Below are 16,403 nucleotides of genomic sequence, written 5' to 3' on the forward strand. Positions count from 1 at the left end.
GACAGAGGAGTGGGTTATGTAGTACCATCTCTTGCAGACAGAATCTGGAAGCAGGTTCCCCCCTGCTTTGCTTGAGTCTGTACTGCTGATATATATTTATATATATATATATATATATATATATTTTTTTTCCCTTAGTCACAACCCCCCCCCCTATTCAGTATAATAATTCCTGATTTACAAACTGTCCTGGTATCATTCTCTGCCTACCTCCCCCAGTGTCTATTGAGTCGTATGTTTTTATTATTAATCTGTCTGCATGTTTAATATACAAAAATATACTAGAGTTTATATGACATCAGCTGATTGCTATAATGCATTCTTGCTTTAAAAAATAGACTTCCTGCAGCAAACTATCCAACAAAAATTAGCTTTTGTTCATCTAGTATGAGTTCAAGTGTCACATATAATTGCACACAATCTGTGAAGGAAGTTTTGTTTGCTGATAAGGGCCCTGAATTTAGATCGTTTAGGAACTTGATTACCAGCTATCACTGGAGTTGATACCACATTGATTAGACATCCACTACAATGTCATATTTGTTATTGCAGTGCAACAAGTGGCTCAAATGGATCTTTACAAAATAGTTAAATGTGTCACCGTTAATACCAGTGATATGCATTTTAACCATAGCATCCCTTAGTTGGACATTTTGGTCTTTATAAATATTGTTAATATTTTCTATAACCAGTCACCAGGATGTGACCTAGTTCAACCTTTGTTCTTCAGTGGAGACTCCATTTTCATGAAAGGTTAATGTTGTTACTGGTGTGATTAGATACATTAATCTAAATGCTATCAAGAGTAAATGGTCACATGTAGCTGAATGAAATAGCCTGATAGCAGCCTCAATATGATTACAGGAATCATCTGATGCAGAACTGGTCAAGCACTATGTTCAAGAAAAAATGGAAATCTTATGTTGTAATCCATTGTATTGGAGAATTGGAAAAAAAAAAAGGAATTAAAATTAGAAAATCTTCCATACACTTGTACTTTTTTAAGACTTAATTTGCTTAAAGTGTGAGACAGATATTTGAAGTTGGGCACAGGGTTGTCGTGTCACCCATGACAAAGACCAACACTGACATGATTCTCATCATCCAGTATTGAAATGGTACTAACACAGGATAGTCAAGGCCAGATTGATCTAGATGCAGCCACCACACAGAAAACACAGAACACCTCTTCCAGTATTGCAAAACTTTCACTCTACCTAGACATCTCTACTGTTTCTTCTTTGAGTGATTTGTGGGACAATCTGGTGTCTGTTGCAGTTACCTTGGAGTTGTGGATCTCCTGCAAGAGAGACTTGTGGCAATGGATTAATTGATTGATCATGCTCACATATTGGAAGCTTTGCACACCGAAACATCATTGGTGGGTTCATTGTGACCCAGTTTTAATTGATGTGTTCATTTTGGCAAGTGTAAAAGTTTTCACCTTGGGCATTACAATTATTAGGTGCATATTTCTCAAGGCATTAATTAAAAAAGACTTCCTTACATATGTATCCATATATTAGTTCCTTGTTCACGGACAGACAACAATATCAGAGGTTTTGTCATATATTTCCTATTTACATTTACCCAATTGTAATGTACAGGAAAGAAAATATGCCAGTAAAGTCCTGTCTGTGTTTCTATTTATTGAACTTTGGTTGAAATTAATTTGTGCTGTCTACCTGGACAGTTTCTTTTCATTTTTTCTGTAAAATTAATGCAATGATGTCTGAAGTGGATGAGTGTTACGTAGTGTCAAATAAATTTGTTGTCTTCTGTGTAACAATTATTGCTTGGACATAAAGTCAGTTGCCAGGTCTATTAAGTGTTTGTATTGTTTCACCACAGTTAAGCAAGTTTTTAGTATGTTGTTCCTGATAGCTAGCACTTCTATTTTTGAAACAAAATCACATCAAAGAGAAGACATGGAGGCAGGAGGTTTATTCACCACTGTCTTGAGAGTAGTGTTTGCTTTGTGATCTGTTCACATACTCATGTGTTTTTGTGTAGAGGTGAAATTGGGCAGGGTATTGGAGGAAAGTTGATTTTAGTTACTGAGTATACATACATAAGAACATAAGAATAAAGGAGACTGCAAGAGACCATAAGGCCTACACTAGGCAGCTCCGTATCCATCACCACCTGTCTTCCCCATCCATAAAGTTGTCTAATCGTTTTTTAAAACAACTGATAGGATCAGCGCTTACTACATGGTTACTAAGTTTATTCCATTCATCGATCACCCTATTAGTAAACCAATTCTTGCCTATTTCCTTCTTAAATCTAAATTTGTCCAGTTTATACCCATTACTGCGAGTCCTGCCCTGTTGTTTTATTGTGATGACCTTGTTTGCATCACCCTTGATCCACTTGAACACTTCTATTAGATCACCCCGCACTCTGTGTCTTTCCAGAGAGTGTAAGTTTAGGTGCCTAAGCCTCTCTTCGTAAGGAAAATTTCCGAGTCCATGTATCATTTTGGTCATTCTTCTCTGTACTGATTCTAGTGAATTTATGTCCATTCTGTAGGACAGAGACCAAAACTGTACTGCATAGTCAAGGATGGGTCTAACTATCGCTAGATAGGTTGGTTGGGTTGTAATCCAATTCAAGGATTCATTGCCTTGAGTTTAACTGACTAGAAACCCACAGCCCCATGTTGGTTGGCAGCAGTCCTTGGGTTGTCTCATAGAACTCCCTGGGAAAAAGTTTTAGATTGTGTTGTATTAATGTGGGAATGTATCTGTGTGAAAGGCTGAGAGTAGGAGGAGGGAAGTAGTCACTGGTTGTCAGCTCATCTTATGTGAAAAGGTGTAGGAAATACAGTTGAAATTCATAGAGATACTGGGGCTTATGTAGAGACGGAATGCCATCCTCTTTGAGCTGCACCTCCAGATGCAGGTGAAAAGGTAGACTCTTTATCATCAGTCTTGCAGGATTGCCTAGCAGGTACCTGTCATTAGTGTGTTTATATATACAGTATATGTGATATTTATATATACTTTATATATGAGTATTGACTGCTCAGATTTTATAATCAATGTCATGGGGACTTATGTGATACCTTCACAGCTCCATCACACAAAAATAATTATTCAACTAGGCTACCTTTTCATTTTTCTCCTTCAAAATCTTCTCTATCATGTCTCTTACTGATTTTTTCTATTAACTACAAGCCAAGATATATATATATATATATATTTTTTTTTTTTTTTTTTGGGGGGGGGGGTTGAATGGTTCCCCCGGTAATAGCTGAATTGCCAATAACTCCCAATTATTTCCCACATAGTTTTGGTTGCCATTCCATCTACTGATTGGATTTCAATCCCCATAATTGAAATGAAGTTGGGACTAATTTTCTTGACCTTGGTTAAAGGAGGTCATTTGAAAAATAATGAAGATTTGTCATAAAATCGCAACAGTTGACTGGTCAGTACCACATACCATCTCTTCTCATACCATTAAGAAACTTCTTTTCATATTTCTCATCTTCTTCCTGCACTTCTTCCTCTTTTTCATCTTCCTCCTCTTCCTGACTAACCCCATTGCTACGGCGATACCTTTGGTATAAGATTGGTGATATTAAAGAAATACAGTATATGTTCTCCGTCGTGTCGAATGGTAGTCGTGAGGTTTTCACCTCTCTTCAGTACCTTGGTTAAGCCCACGCTGAATAATAAAAAAAAAAAGTGTGACATCATCTAGGACAAAATTTTGTAAGACTCCTCGCCAAATATGCCGTACGAGTCCAGTCGACTGGGTGACGCTGGCAACTGGGTGAACTTGTAATTCAAGTGAGGTCGACTAGACAAAAGTATCATCGACTGCCCACCCATCTTCTCTACATTTGAATAAGATCATTTAGCATTGGCCATTTTTTAATTTAATGTTTTTTTTATTTTTTTTTTTGTTTTTTTTTTTTTTTTTTTGAGCGGGGATAAGATCTATTCTCAAAACAATAGTACTTGGAACGCTTCATAATGTTTACGCGGATCCGTCGGCGTGGTTTTGGCCGGAGAAGGAAAAACATTATATACCGAGTCCTTAGGCAAGAACTTCCGCACTGATTGACCTAATCTAAACTGAATATAGCCGCAGTCAAAGTGTCACGGACGTGTCTTCGCCAAGATTTCGCCATACCGCTTAGGAAGCGTGGACGCAGGCTGTTTGTTTAGGACTCGAGGCTTAGGAGGATCTCGCATGCATTGTCCATGGTCTTTCTCCATGTCTCTCTCCCTCCGTACCTCCCTTCCTCTCGCCCTCCCTTTCTTTCTTCCTCCCTTCCTCTCTATCTCACTTCCTCCCTCCCTCGCTTCCTCCTTCACTTTCTATCTATTTATCGCCCCCTCTCTCTCATTCCCACCCCCTCTCTCGTTCCCACCCCCTATCTAGTTCCCACCCCCTATCTAGTTCCCACCTCCTATCTCGTTCCCACCCCCTATCTCGTCCCCCCCACACATACTCTCTCTCGCGCGCGCGCTACGTGATTCTCCCGTGCCCTCACTCGCTCTCCATTTCTACCCTCTCTCTGTCCCCTTATCGTCCCCTTCCTCCTCTCTCTCTCCCTCCCCCCTCTCTGCCAACCCCACTTTGTTTCTCTCTCTCACTCCCTCTCTCTCTCCTTCTGTGCTTGTGTGTGTGTCTAATTACCTAACTGCAATATACAGGAAAGGTGCAACGCTCAGTGGGTCTCTTCTCATAATCTTCAATTTACAAAGGATTACAAAGGCGGAGCATGCCGACAGGAGACCTTTTGGTCCATAACTAGGTCGGATGCGAAAAAATATATAATAATGATAAATAAATAAAAAAGATAATTATAATAATATAAATAATAGTAAATAAAATAAATGCATATGTATAGTTAAATAATAAACAGGTAAATAGTAAATAATAATATACTGACAGATAACTAATAAATGAAAATCAAACAAATAACAATAATCTGACAAATAATAACAAACAAACAAATAAGAATAACAAATATGTAGTATACGGGGTCGTAGCCGTGCTGATGAGGTCCCGTGTCCCTGCCTCCATTCATCAGAAAAATATGAGCCTATACCAGTAGCTGCGGCCGAAGACGTCACCTTTGCCCTATGCGCTTGCACTGTTGGGGCAGTTGGTAACAGTCACTGCTGGGGATCGTTTATGGCGTTGGGTTAGGTTATATTTGCACCCAACGTGTTCCATCCACACGTCCAGTGGAAAGTTATACTCCCGAACAACTTTCAAACAAGTTCCTTTTTGAATATATTTTATCGTCTCCCACTTTAGCTCCCTCCCCTCTCCACTGTTTCTCTCCCCCTTCCTTCACTCTCCTTCCCATCCCCCCCCCCACACCTTTCAACCTGTGATTATCGAATGGACTGGCAGGCCAGCCGTGTATGGTGTAGTGTGGTGGCGCTGCTCTTAGCAATTGGTTCTTAAAAGGAGATCTTAGAAATGCGAAATGAGTAGGGGGGACGCTGTTTGAATTGATGCCTGTATGCAAGGAACGGAACACATTTGGCACGTGGGCGTGCGTGCTTGCTTGGTATTTTTAGTCCTTTGGGCGACGGGGGTGGGTTTTTCCTTAGCTGAATGAAATCGTCTGGAGGTGGACAGGATAATGTACGTAAAACGACGACACTCGTGAATGGGCTATTATTTTGGTTATTTGACTGTGTACTTGTTTAGTTATATTTAATTTTGTTGTATTTTTATGAGGAAAGACTTGTTCGGCTAAGATCGTCAAGCGTTAGCCAAAAGTATGAAAAGGATTTCACTTAAAGGGTTCCACTCTAGTTGTTCCTCAACTGTTGTAAATTGTGATGGACCTCTGTTTGTGGGGTTCGTTTATATTATTACTATTATTATTGTTATTATCATTATTACCCTCCTCGCTCTTCCCATGTCGGATGTTCCTGTTTCAAGTTTCTTGGTGTGTGTGCGCGCGCATGAATTCACCTGGTACCCGTATATTTAGTTGTAAAATATATTGATGTTGTTGACCTGGATATTAGTTTCATCCAGCTTGTTTCATAAATATCCTAACATCTTTCAAAGGTGTGGGTGATTTTTCGTGCCAAAAGTTCGATAGCGATATCATTGTGTGTTTGCCTAATTAGCAAGTTAATGCAGTTACATTTTGTCACCTAATCTACGCCCAACAGAAATTCCGTTTATATATATATATATATATATATATATATATATATATATATATATATATATATTCCAGAAAATTCCAACCTATATGTTTACATCATTTTTCGAACCAGAGATATCGAATGGATGGAGTGGAAAATGGCAGATGCTTTGCTTAACCGTTAACTCAGTTCTGAGTGGTTCTGTTCTGTCAGCTTTAACCCTTTTTTGTGCTAAGGTGGAGCACAGAGGTGAATAAAACAGCCTGAGGACAGCCATAATGAAAACTAGTGTCACGCGGTACTGGAAGGGTTTAGTTGTGTGTTTGCATACATTATGTGAGCATTGTTAGAATTACAAGACCTCTCTTCCACACGCACGCACGCGCTCGCTTCTTCCTTTCACAGTCTGTTGCCGTTAGAATTTCACGTTTCAGAAGGGTAAAGTAGTTTACGGCATCCTTATGGGAAAAATAAATTAAGATTATGAAAGGCAACTTGATCAGTGGCCACGTACGAGTAAATGGTAAGTGTGAATTAGGGTGTACGAGGAGAGAAGAGTGTGGTCCTCTCCATATGTATGTGGAGAAAGTAGTGATAGCGGTCATGTGACACTTCGTGGCTCGAGGTGAGAGTCGTACAACACGCCACAGGATTTTTTTCTGATATATACTGTGTATATTATTTGGAACCCCATTAACACCACATCTTTACAACAAAATATCAGTATAATCAATTCCTACGTGTTCACAATAACAGCATATTATACATTAAAATGTCAGTTCCCCCAGTTTACTACCGCCAAAACCACAATTTTCAGAGTACACGGTTACTTTACATCTGTTGTCCCCTCCACATCGCTGTTACCGTTTCCGTAATTCTGACTGCCATATTACTCATAACTTAACCCCAGTTCATATTAAACTTTTAATGTTAATACAACACATCCATGTCTATTGTACTCCGAACCATTCCCGCGTACCCTCCCACATACAAAACAGCTATTCACGATTTTTTTCTTTCTTTTTTAATTGAACAATTTGTCCATGGCTAAAATTCTGATTAGCCCCATAATATTTCTTCAAATTATAAGCCTGAGAAATTGGGACATTAGGATCAATGAAAAAATAAATTGTATGCATTTTTTTTTTAATTACACGTCAATTGTTTACAAAATGTTAGCGTCTGACGTAACCTTTTTTGCGCGAGCACCTCTGACCGCAGCAATTAATGTAAATAAATTACTGTACTGCACATTTACAACACTCCATTACAGTCCATTAATTGATCGTGTAGCAGTGTAGATAGTTGTATGTAAATATATATTTTCGCGTCCGTAAAAGTAGTGAATGATTCAAATTGAGGTTTGACACTAATGACTCTTTATTTTTGTCGGTTTTGAAAAATGGACATTTTCGACCATCGTCGTTCTATTATCAGCGATTGTTCATTTTAGAACTTTAATGTAGAATATTTCTCTTGAACGTTAAACAATCCGATTCCAATAATCAAATATTTAGGACTTGCCCGCAGTAGGAAATAGTATCAGTAATCAAAAATATTGACAGTATGATTTAGGCCTAGGATCATAGAGATGAATAAAGTTCCCATTATGAATTATTGATTCGGAAAAAAAATGAGAACGTAAAGTCACCTTCGTCGAAGCCCTCTGAATATTGATATTTAAATAAAGCATTCAACGAACTCGGACCAAACGACAAACCTGTTCAGTAAAGAAAGTTGGGAGCTAAGCAGGGACCCCAATCCTTTTGAACAATAGCGGTCCCAGTTTTGCCCTTTTGAAGAATAATAAACCCATGTAAGAAAATAAAGGGAAAAACACAGAAAAATGGTTAGGTAGACCTTTTGAACAATAGGAGTTCCTGTTATCATCTATGATTTTTTTTCCTTTTCTAACATTTGGAATCAATCTCTTGCTGTATTGATTTGTTCGCTGAGCGAATTGCGACTCACGATAGTGTCAACTTCCTCACACTACTGATCAGCTTAGCACCTATTCTAAAGGATAGAAGTTGGCTTGGTGCCATGAGGCACGTCAATACAGGGACCACAACTTCGTTTAATCGGGAAGGATATGTCGGCAGAAAAGAAAGAAGTAAACATGTAATGATGGCGTCTTTACTGAATATCGTTCTTTAATTGATATTTATGTGTGTGTTTATTTTTTACACAAGTTCTGCTCATTATAGCATTTTTATGGTTTTGACAATATTATGGGTACCCTGTTGCCAGACATTGACCAAAAAAGGTACAGTTTTTGGTCGTTTAATTCGTGTCTTGGCAACATTGCGTCAAAAGTGCGGGATCAAGTGACATGATTATATATATATATATATATATATATATATATATATATATATATATATATATATATGTTGATTTGAACTCTGACAAATGTAACTGAAGGTAGAGGAAGTATCCGAGGAATAATGGAAGAATTTTAATGCCGTAACGTTATATATAATATATATATATATATATATATATATATATATATATATATATATATATACACACACACACAATAGTGTGTGCAAAAACCATACAAGAATTTAAGAACAAACTAGATGCTGAGAGATACAAAGATGGGTCACTACAAGTTTAGATCCCCTTCCCGTATAAATACAACTAGGTAAATATACACACACACACACACAAGGTTCAGTATTTGCACAAATAATGTTTCTTGTCTATGTTAATGACGTGATGGAAGGAACAAGCTATGCCAATATGTTTGCAGATTATTAAAAAATCATGAGAAGAGAAATGAGGAGGATGATAGAATATTGCAAAAATTTCTAGATACTAGTTTTGCATGGAGCCAAGAATGTGAAATGAAATGCAATTTAAAAAAATGCAAAGTATTGGAAATGGGCAATAATGGCAAAAGGCCCTTAAACTATTCCTTGGGAAGTGAACACATTACAAAAGCAAAAGAGGAGAAAGACTTGGGAGTGTTGATAAAAGACAACCTATCACCTGACAAACATATCAGCAGGATTGTGGGAGAGACATGTTACTGCAGAAGATTAAATTGGGGTCCCATTATATGGATGAAGAGAAGATGAAAAGATTCATCGAAACCCTAATATGTCCAAGACTGGAATCTGCGTCAGTAGTGTGGTCCGCACACAGAGTGAAAGATATAAGCAAGATTGAGAGAATACAAAGAGCAGGAACCAAACTGGTCCCCAGCCTGGCAGATAAACCATATGAGGAAAGACTAAAGTACTGGGTCTGCCAACTTTGAAAGATCAAAGAGAAAGAGGTGACTTGATTACAGTGTTGAGATCATTAAAGGGGATAGATTGCATTGATAGAAGATATCTCCTGATTAAAGATGGGAAGGCTTTAAGAGGTCATGGAAGTAAATTAAGAATTACTACATGTCAAACGGATGTGAAGAAATACAGTTTCCCATATAGATGTATAGATATGTGGAATAGCTTAGAAAGTGATATAGCCCAAGCTCAAACAATACATGAGTTCAAATCTGAATATGATAATTGGAAATCAAATACATAGATTAAGTTGGAATTGTACATGAATTTGAGTCTAGGTATGTTAGAAAATTAAAGAATAGGAGAGAGGACACAACAAGCATTGCTCCTTTCCTGTATACTACAATAAGGTAAATACACACACACAGAGGTTGAGGTGATGGCAGTTCGAATCCTGCTGTGAGCAAGTTGGACTAAGGATATGGTTCAAATGTCAAACTTAGATTCAGATTTTTAGAAGGCTATCATATAGGAATGGCTGCAGATTGGGAGATGGTTACTTTTATAAGCATATAGATAATTATGATGGGGTTTCATTTGGCATAAACATGTTTGACTATGAGCAGGGCCCGGACAAGGGGAGGGGCGGCACTTTTGGTGAAAAGAGGGTAAAGCAAATTCCCCCTAATGTACTTTTAATGCATGATTTATTTATCATGAGTTGTGTGTATGAATGATGTGTGTATAAATGTTGTTTTGTGGATGAATGTTACATGTGAATCATACTAGTGACCATCAGATGTGGAAGGTGGTGGTAGGGATGGTGTGTGTGGGGGGGGGGCACTTTTTGACTCGCCCTGGGGCGGCATTTTTCACTCGCCCTGGGGCGGCATTTTTCAGCTCGCCGCAGGGTAGCACTTACCCATGACAGGGCCCTGACTATGAGGGAGCTTATAACTTAATAATCATATATTTCAGAGGGCAATAACTCAAATGTGGTTGCAGATGTTTACTTTTAATGACACAGGAAAGTTGCATATAACTTCGTATGATATTTACATTGGTTAGAGCAATTCATTGTTAAGATGAGCTGAACAAACTGAGGCTAGGCAATATTTGTTGAGCCCAGTACCATATATGTTTCATTTTTTTTTTTATTATTATTTCTTAAGAACTAGGACATGTGTCAATGTATTTGTACTGAGAGCATTTAATTGTGTAGTGTTCACGTAACAATATAACAGGAATGTTCACATGAATGGGGTAGATATACTTACAAATATGATCTTAAATTTGATTTCCTTTGCTTCAGTGACACATTGTACAGATTTTATTTGTGCTAATATGAAGCAATATTATTTAGTGCCAAATTATATTATTGTAGCAAATGCTAAATGGTTTTATTGGTGTTATGTAATACTGTATTGCTATAACAAAGAGATTGAGACTATCTCAATTACCTTTTACTATAGAGATACACAGTACAGATTTTGTCTAGCTTTTAGTAACAATAACTGTTGCTTCACATTCCACTGATTGGAAACCCAGAGCAGATGACAATAACTCTCAGGACCTTCCATATATCTCTGAGAAGAAACCCTGGACTGTTGTCAGTGTAATGTCTGTGTGGGATTTTCTATGTAATCAGCTTGTAGTAGTAGGAAAACAAGTCACTGGTTGTCAGCTCATTATATGTGAAAATATGTAGATACATACATATACCAAAGGCTTTTTCCCCCTTACACGGGGGGGGGGGGTTAGCCAAAAAGAAAAAGGCATAGAAAACACTCCCACCCATTTCATTTCCCATATATTCCACTCCCCTCCACCCTCCTCCCTCCCTCCTATCTTGGCACCTCCTGGATGAATGTGGAGATAATACAGTTTAAGTTGTTAGAAAGAGATCTTGGGCCTGGTGTGGATTACAAATGTCAAATGTACCTCCAGATAAAGGTGAGGGTGTTCACAGGTTGGGAGGAGAGCATTCTCTCTGATGTCCATCTCAGAGGACCACCACTTGCAGGTACCCATTATTGGTCCCTAATCTAATTAACCCTTTAGCAGTTAGAGGTTCTTTTAAGCCAAATAAATCTTCCATTAATTGGGAAAACAGATTAATGCCCATGGTGTTGGATGTATATTTGTCCTTTTCTGGGAATTGATTATAACATTTCTGTTCATTCTTCCAACAGGTCATGGTAAAACACACAAAGATGCTGCCAGTGTCAGAGCAACACATCCAATACCTGCAGCATGTGGATTATACTACTATGAAGTCAAGATTGTTAGCAAAGGGAGGGATGGGTAAGTTATTTATTGTTACCATAGGCTAGCAGTAATTCATTTCAGTTTTTATTATCATGAATAAGTAATAGTTGTCCTGTTAATGAGTACATTATTTGTATAGAAGTTCATGTTGATAAACTGAGATCCTCTGTTCCAATAGGTATATGGGTATTGGCCTATCAGCACAAGGGGTCAATATGAACAGACTTCCAGGGTGGGATAAAAATTCGTATGGCTATCACGGAGATGATGGTCATTCCTTTTGCTCATCAGGCACAGGGCAACCTTATGGTCCCACATTTACAACAGGTAAGTTCTAGAAGAACTGAAGGTCCATACAGATATGCTTTCCATTTTAAAGGTCATATTTGTAAGAGTACTGATGTTGACAACTATATGATTTAAGATTATTTTTATGTTGTACTGGAAGATCTTGCATAGACTTGTTTGACGTTTTTCCTTTCTTTCACTTTGATCAGGTGATGTTATAGGTTGTGGTATAAATCTGATTGAGAACACATGTTTTTACACCAAAAATGGGCACTTTCTCGGAGTAGCCTTCACAGACCTACCAGTAAGTAGATGGAATTAGTATGCTGTGTTGTTAACTAGTTTTGAAAGTTATCAAAATCAAGTATCAGCCTAATGTAAGACCATATGACACTGACATCAATGTTAAGAGGCACAAGTGGATATACAAGGATGCCGGCATCAACATTGTTATAATATTTATTTTGTAGATCTAGCTGAGTGACCCTTGTATTCTGTAAATAGGCTTGATCATGTTTTCCATGATTACCAACATTCAGGGTGAAAGAGAATGAGTATTACAGCTGTAACTTTATTTTATAACATGCACATTGTGATGCATGATTGAATCATCATAAAATGGGCAGCCTAACACTGTACACATGTATTTGACTCGTATTGAGGAAGTTAATGTGGAGTTGTCATATTAGAGTACACTACATGTCAGTCTGATGCTAGAGATAAACGTCATTAACTCCAAGTGCCTATTCTGTATGGATACTATTCAATAACTAGCACACCTCCCACCTTCCTCCACTCTCACTTATCAAATCTAACCCCCCACCTAGCATCCTCTAGTTTACCTCCCTCACCATCCCTTCCATATACATGATGAACAACCTAGGTGACATTAAATGGCCCTGGTACAGCCCACCTTCTGCTAACACTGCAACCTCTCTCCATACTTGACCCTTACACAAGCTTTTACCAGTGTACAAACTTCCTCCTATTCCATACATTGATAGCACATCTATTTCTCAACCTTGTTATACACCTCCAATTTTATGAAAGACCAAGAGACAACCTTACCCTCTGCCAAAAATTTTGCATATGTGTCTTACTACAAAAACTTGATTATGCACAAAAATGTGTACATATACTGATTTCATTTTAAAAAGAGTATTCACACTTTCAAAACTAGTGTCTCCAGTTTGAGTAAGAAGCATTTGCCAATATTAAATTTTTCAGTAGAGTATGTAACATTTATTGATAATTTTATTACTAATTGTTAGTGTACATATTAAGTTTAAATTTATTTAACCAAATTATCGATTAGTTTCATCAGTGATTGTTAGTTAAAATGTTATTGATTAACTCTACCTATTTACTTGAACAGCCGATGCAGTTATACCCTACAGTTGGTCTACAAACTCCAGGTGAAGTTGTAGATGCTAATTTTGGCCAAGCTCCCTTCGTTTTTGATATTGGTGAGATGATGCGGGAGCAGAGAAGTCACATAAGAACCACCATAAAAAGGTTTCCAGTTCCTGATACTCATGGTGAATGGCAGACAATGCTTCACAAGTAAGAGTGTTATTTTTCTTTAGTACTGGACCATGGCAAGGTTGTGATTATATGTCTTATCTATATATCCAAGGATGCACATAGCTTGGATTTATCAGTTAGTATTTTATGTATAACCATAATTGTTTGAGAATGGATGCAATATGGAGAAATAAGAGAAGGGGAGGAAACAAAAAGATGCTGAAAGAGAGTTGAATGAGAAGGGAAAGAGGATGAATACCAGACAGACCTGAAAAATATATGAAATGTAGCAAAAGATGATAATGGTTTTTCCTTGATGTTTCATTGGCTGGAAATCCAGTCCCACACTGGCTGGCAATGGCCCTCAGATCTTCCCATAGGTCTCTCAAGGAAGAAACATTGGACTTTTGTCTTTATTGTATTAGTATGGGTGTATCTGTGTCAGTGGGAGAGGAAAAATTGCCAGTTGTCTGCTCTCATTATGTGGAAAGGTGGATGTATAGTCTAAGATGACACAGAGAGATCTTGGGCCCAGTACAGAGACCAAGTTGCAGCTCCTTGGGTTGCACTTCCAGGTAGAGGTGAGGGTGTTGACAGGTTTGAAAGACCTGGAGTGAGGGGATGATTCTCACAAACCTACATCTCACATGACCACCAATTGCAGGTATCCATCATTGGTTCCTGTAGTAAAAGAGAGGAAGTGGAAATAGAAGAGATATGTTTCAAAAAAGTAATATTGTTGTAAATGTACCAAAGGCACTTCCACTAATAGTAAACAGAGATACATAAAATTCCATTGGTATATGTGTCAACTTTTTCAGAATGGTGTCCACATACTTGGTACATCATGGATACTGTGCAACAGCTGAAGCTTTCGCCAGATCAACTAGTCAGGACTTTGATGAAGAATTAACATCCATTAAAAATAGACAGAGTAAGTTTTGTATACAATTTTTGTTGGGCATTATTTAGTGTTTCAAAAATAATGATAGGTATTATAATAATGGACTGTGAGAAAGGTGGGAATGAGACAAAGAATGGAAGTGGGTTAAAGCCATCAGATAACGTTAAACAGAGTACCGAGATGGTATGGGGATATGAAAAGAATGAATTAGGAAAGACTAGAAAAAAATGTGGAATGCAGAAGTGGATGGAGAGTAAGGGAAGCAAGTCAGTGTTTTGGGGGAATGGAAAGTGTCATGAGAAATAAGTATCTAAGGATGAATCAAATGGAGAAGACTGTATGAAGGGGTGATTTGTGCCTTTGGGGCAGAGACTTGGAATAAAGGGAAGCAGAAAGTAAATTGAATGTGTTTGAGGTGAAAGGGATCTGTAAGATTGTCTTGATCAAAGAATACTGGAATAGTTTGGGCATATGGAAAGAATGAAGAATTACTAGCAAAAAGAGTATGGAAGCCAGAGATGGATGGAATAAACTTAGGCAAGGCTGAGAATGAGATGGATGAATGGGGTGAAAAAGGAATGTCTGTTGAGTAGAGAAGGAAGAGGTCAACAGCTGTAGATTATCAAGTGGATGAATTTGTGGGAGTAAGTCAGCTTTGGCTGTTTGACCTTCCTGTGGAGGTGCTGTGCCTTTCTGCAGTGCCTCTAACTCAACCAGTGGGTAGGGAACCGAGACAAACCTTCATCCACAAGGAGGCAAGATTGAAGTGACAGTACACACATATACCAAGGGCTTTTTCCCCCTTACAAGGGAGGTAGCCAAAGTCAAAAAGCTTAATTCGCAACCCAAACCTTGGGGTTTTGGTTGGAAAACTCCTCCCAGACCCTCGTATGCCTTTGTTTTAGGAATGTCCCCTTTGGGGCTACAGAGAGCAGGAGCCTAGTCCTGTCGTCCATCCCATTTTAAATGGACTTTTTATAATATATGTGGGATGGATGAAGCCTTTTGGTAGATACATTTATAAAAGTTGTTACTTTGTATTTGTACCTCATCTTTGTGCAGTAGAATAATAAATAATAGCCTCAAGTTTAACTGACTGGAAACCCAGTGCCCCACAATGGCTGCCACAGGTTCTTGAACCCTCCCATAGATCTCTTTGGGATGAAACTTTGGACTTTTGTGTTGTACAGCTGTATAAGTTTAGGAATGTTTCTTTCACCAGCTGAAAATAGCAAGAGGGGAGTAATCAACAGTTGTCAGCTGTCTTTTTATGAAAAAATGGAGGAAATAGAATTGATTTGATAGAAATCTTAGGCCCAGTCCAGAGACTGAATGTGTTCCTGTAGATGGAGGTGAGGGTATTGATGTGTTTTCAAAATGGAAAGTAAGAAGATATTCTTGCTGTTGTGCATCATGTAAAACCACCACAATCAGGTACCCATCATTGGTCACTGATGTAATGTAACTAGGATATTAGTAGATTTAGTTTTAGTTCAGAGTAAACATGGTTTACTTATATTTGTGTTACAGTTTTAAGATGGAGTTATTTACCTTATCCATTATATTTTTAAGATAGTTTATCCATTTGTTATTTCAGAGATACAAAAGTTGGTGTTGGCTGGAAGAATGGGTGAAGGAATTGAAACGGTGCAGCGATTGTATCCAGGTCTTTTAGAAAATGATCAAAACCTTCTGTTTATGCTCAAAGTGAGACAATTTATTGAAATGGTTAATGGCACAGACTCCGAAGTGCGGGCAGTTTCACGATCTCCAAGACAGTCTCATGAATCCTCACCCTCTCCCTCCTGTTGGTCCAATGGTAAATCAGCTGAATCAGCACCAGGTGAAAAATTGTATACAACATTTTTTTTTATTCTAAAAAGTTGTACTCAAGACATTGGCAGACTTACCAATTTATAGTATTACAAGATCTTTAGTAGATATGTAAAATGTTTTATTCCTTATTTATTTTGTTATTTACTAGTCAGCTTAGGCCTCTTGCTTTAAGGGATATAAATCCCAGAGTTCCTCATGTGTAAAGCATGG

General features: G+C 38.0%; 1 protein-coding gene across 2 annotated transcripts in view; it reads left to right on the plus strand.

The window, feature by feature from the left end:
- RanBPM (Ran-binding protein M) overlaps positions 1-16,403 on the plus strand; it is a 34,049-nt gene that overhangs the window by 10,334 nt on the left and 7,312 nt on the right. The window contains exons 2-7 of one of the 2 annotated variants that reach the window (XM_076204713.1): positions 11,566-11,677; positions 11,820-11,968; positions 12,139-12,233; positions 13,305-13,492; positions 14,275-14,387; positions 15,955-16,176. In XM_076204713.1, coding sequence (XP_076060828.1) covers positions 11,566-11,677; positions 11,820-11,968; positions 12,139-12,233; positions 13,305-13,492; positions 14,275-14,387; positions 15,955-16,176 — 879 coding nt within the window. Of the gene's footprint in view, positions 1-11,565; positions 11,678-11,819; positions 11,969-12,138; positions 12,234-13,304; positions 13,493-14,274; positions 14,388-15,954; positions 16,201-16,403 lie in introns of both variants that reach the window. The other variant, XM_076204712.1, reaches the window with a different exon arrangement.

This window comes from Oratosquilla oratoria, chromosome 21 (assembly GCF_046742065.1).
Source record: "Oratosquilla oratoria isolate Oo_2021 chromosome 21, ASM4674206v1, whole genome shotgun sequence".
Classification (NCBI taxonomy): domain Eukaryota; kingdom Metazoa; phylum Arthropoda; class Malacostraca; order Stomatopoda; family Squillidae; genus Oratosquilla; species Oratosquilla oratoria.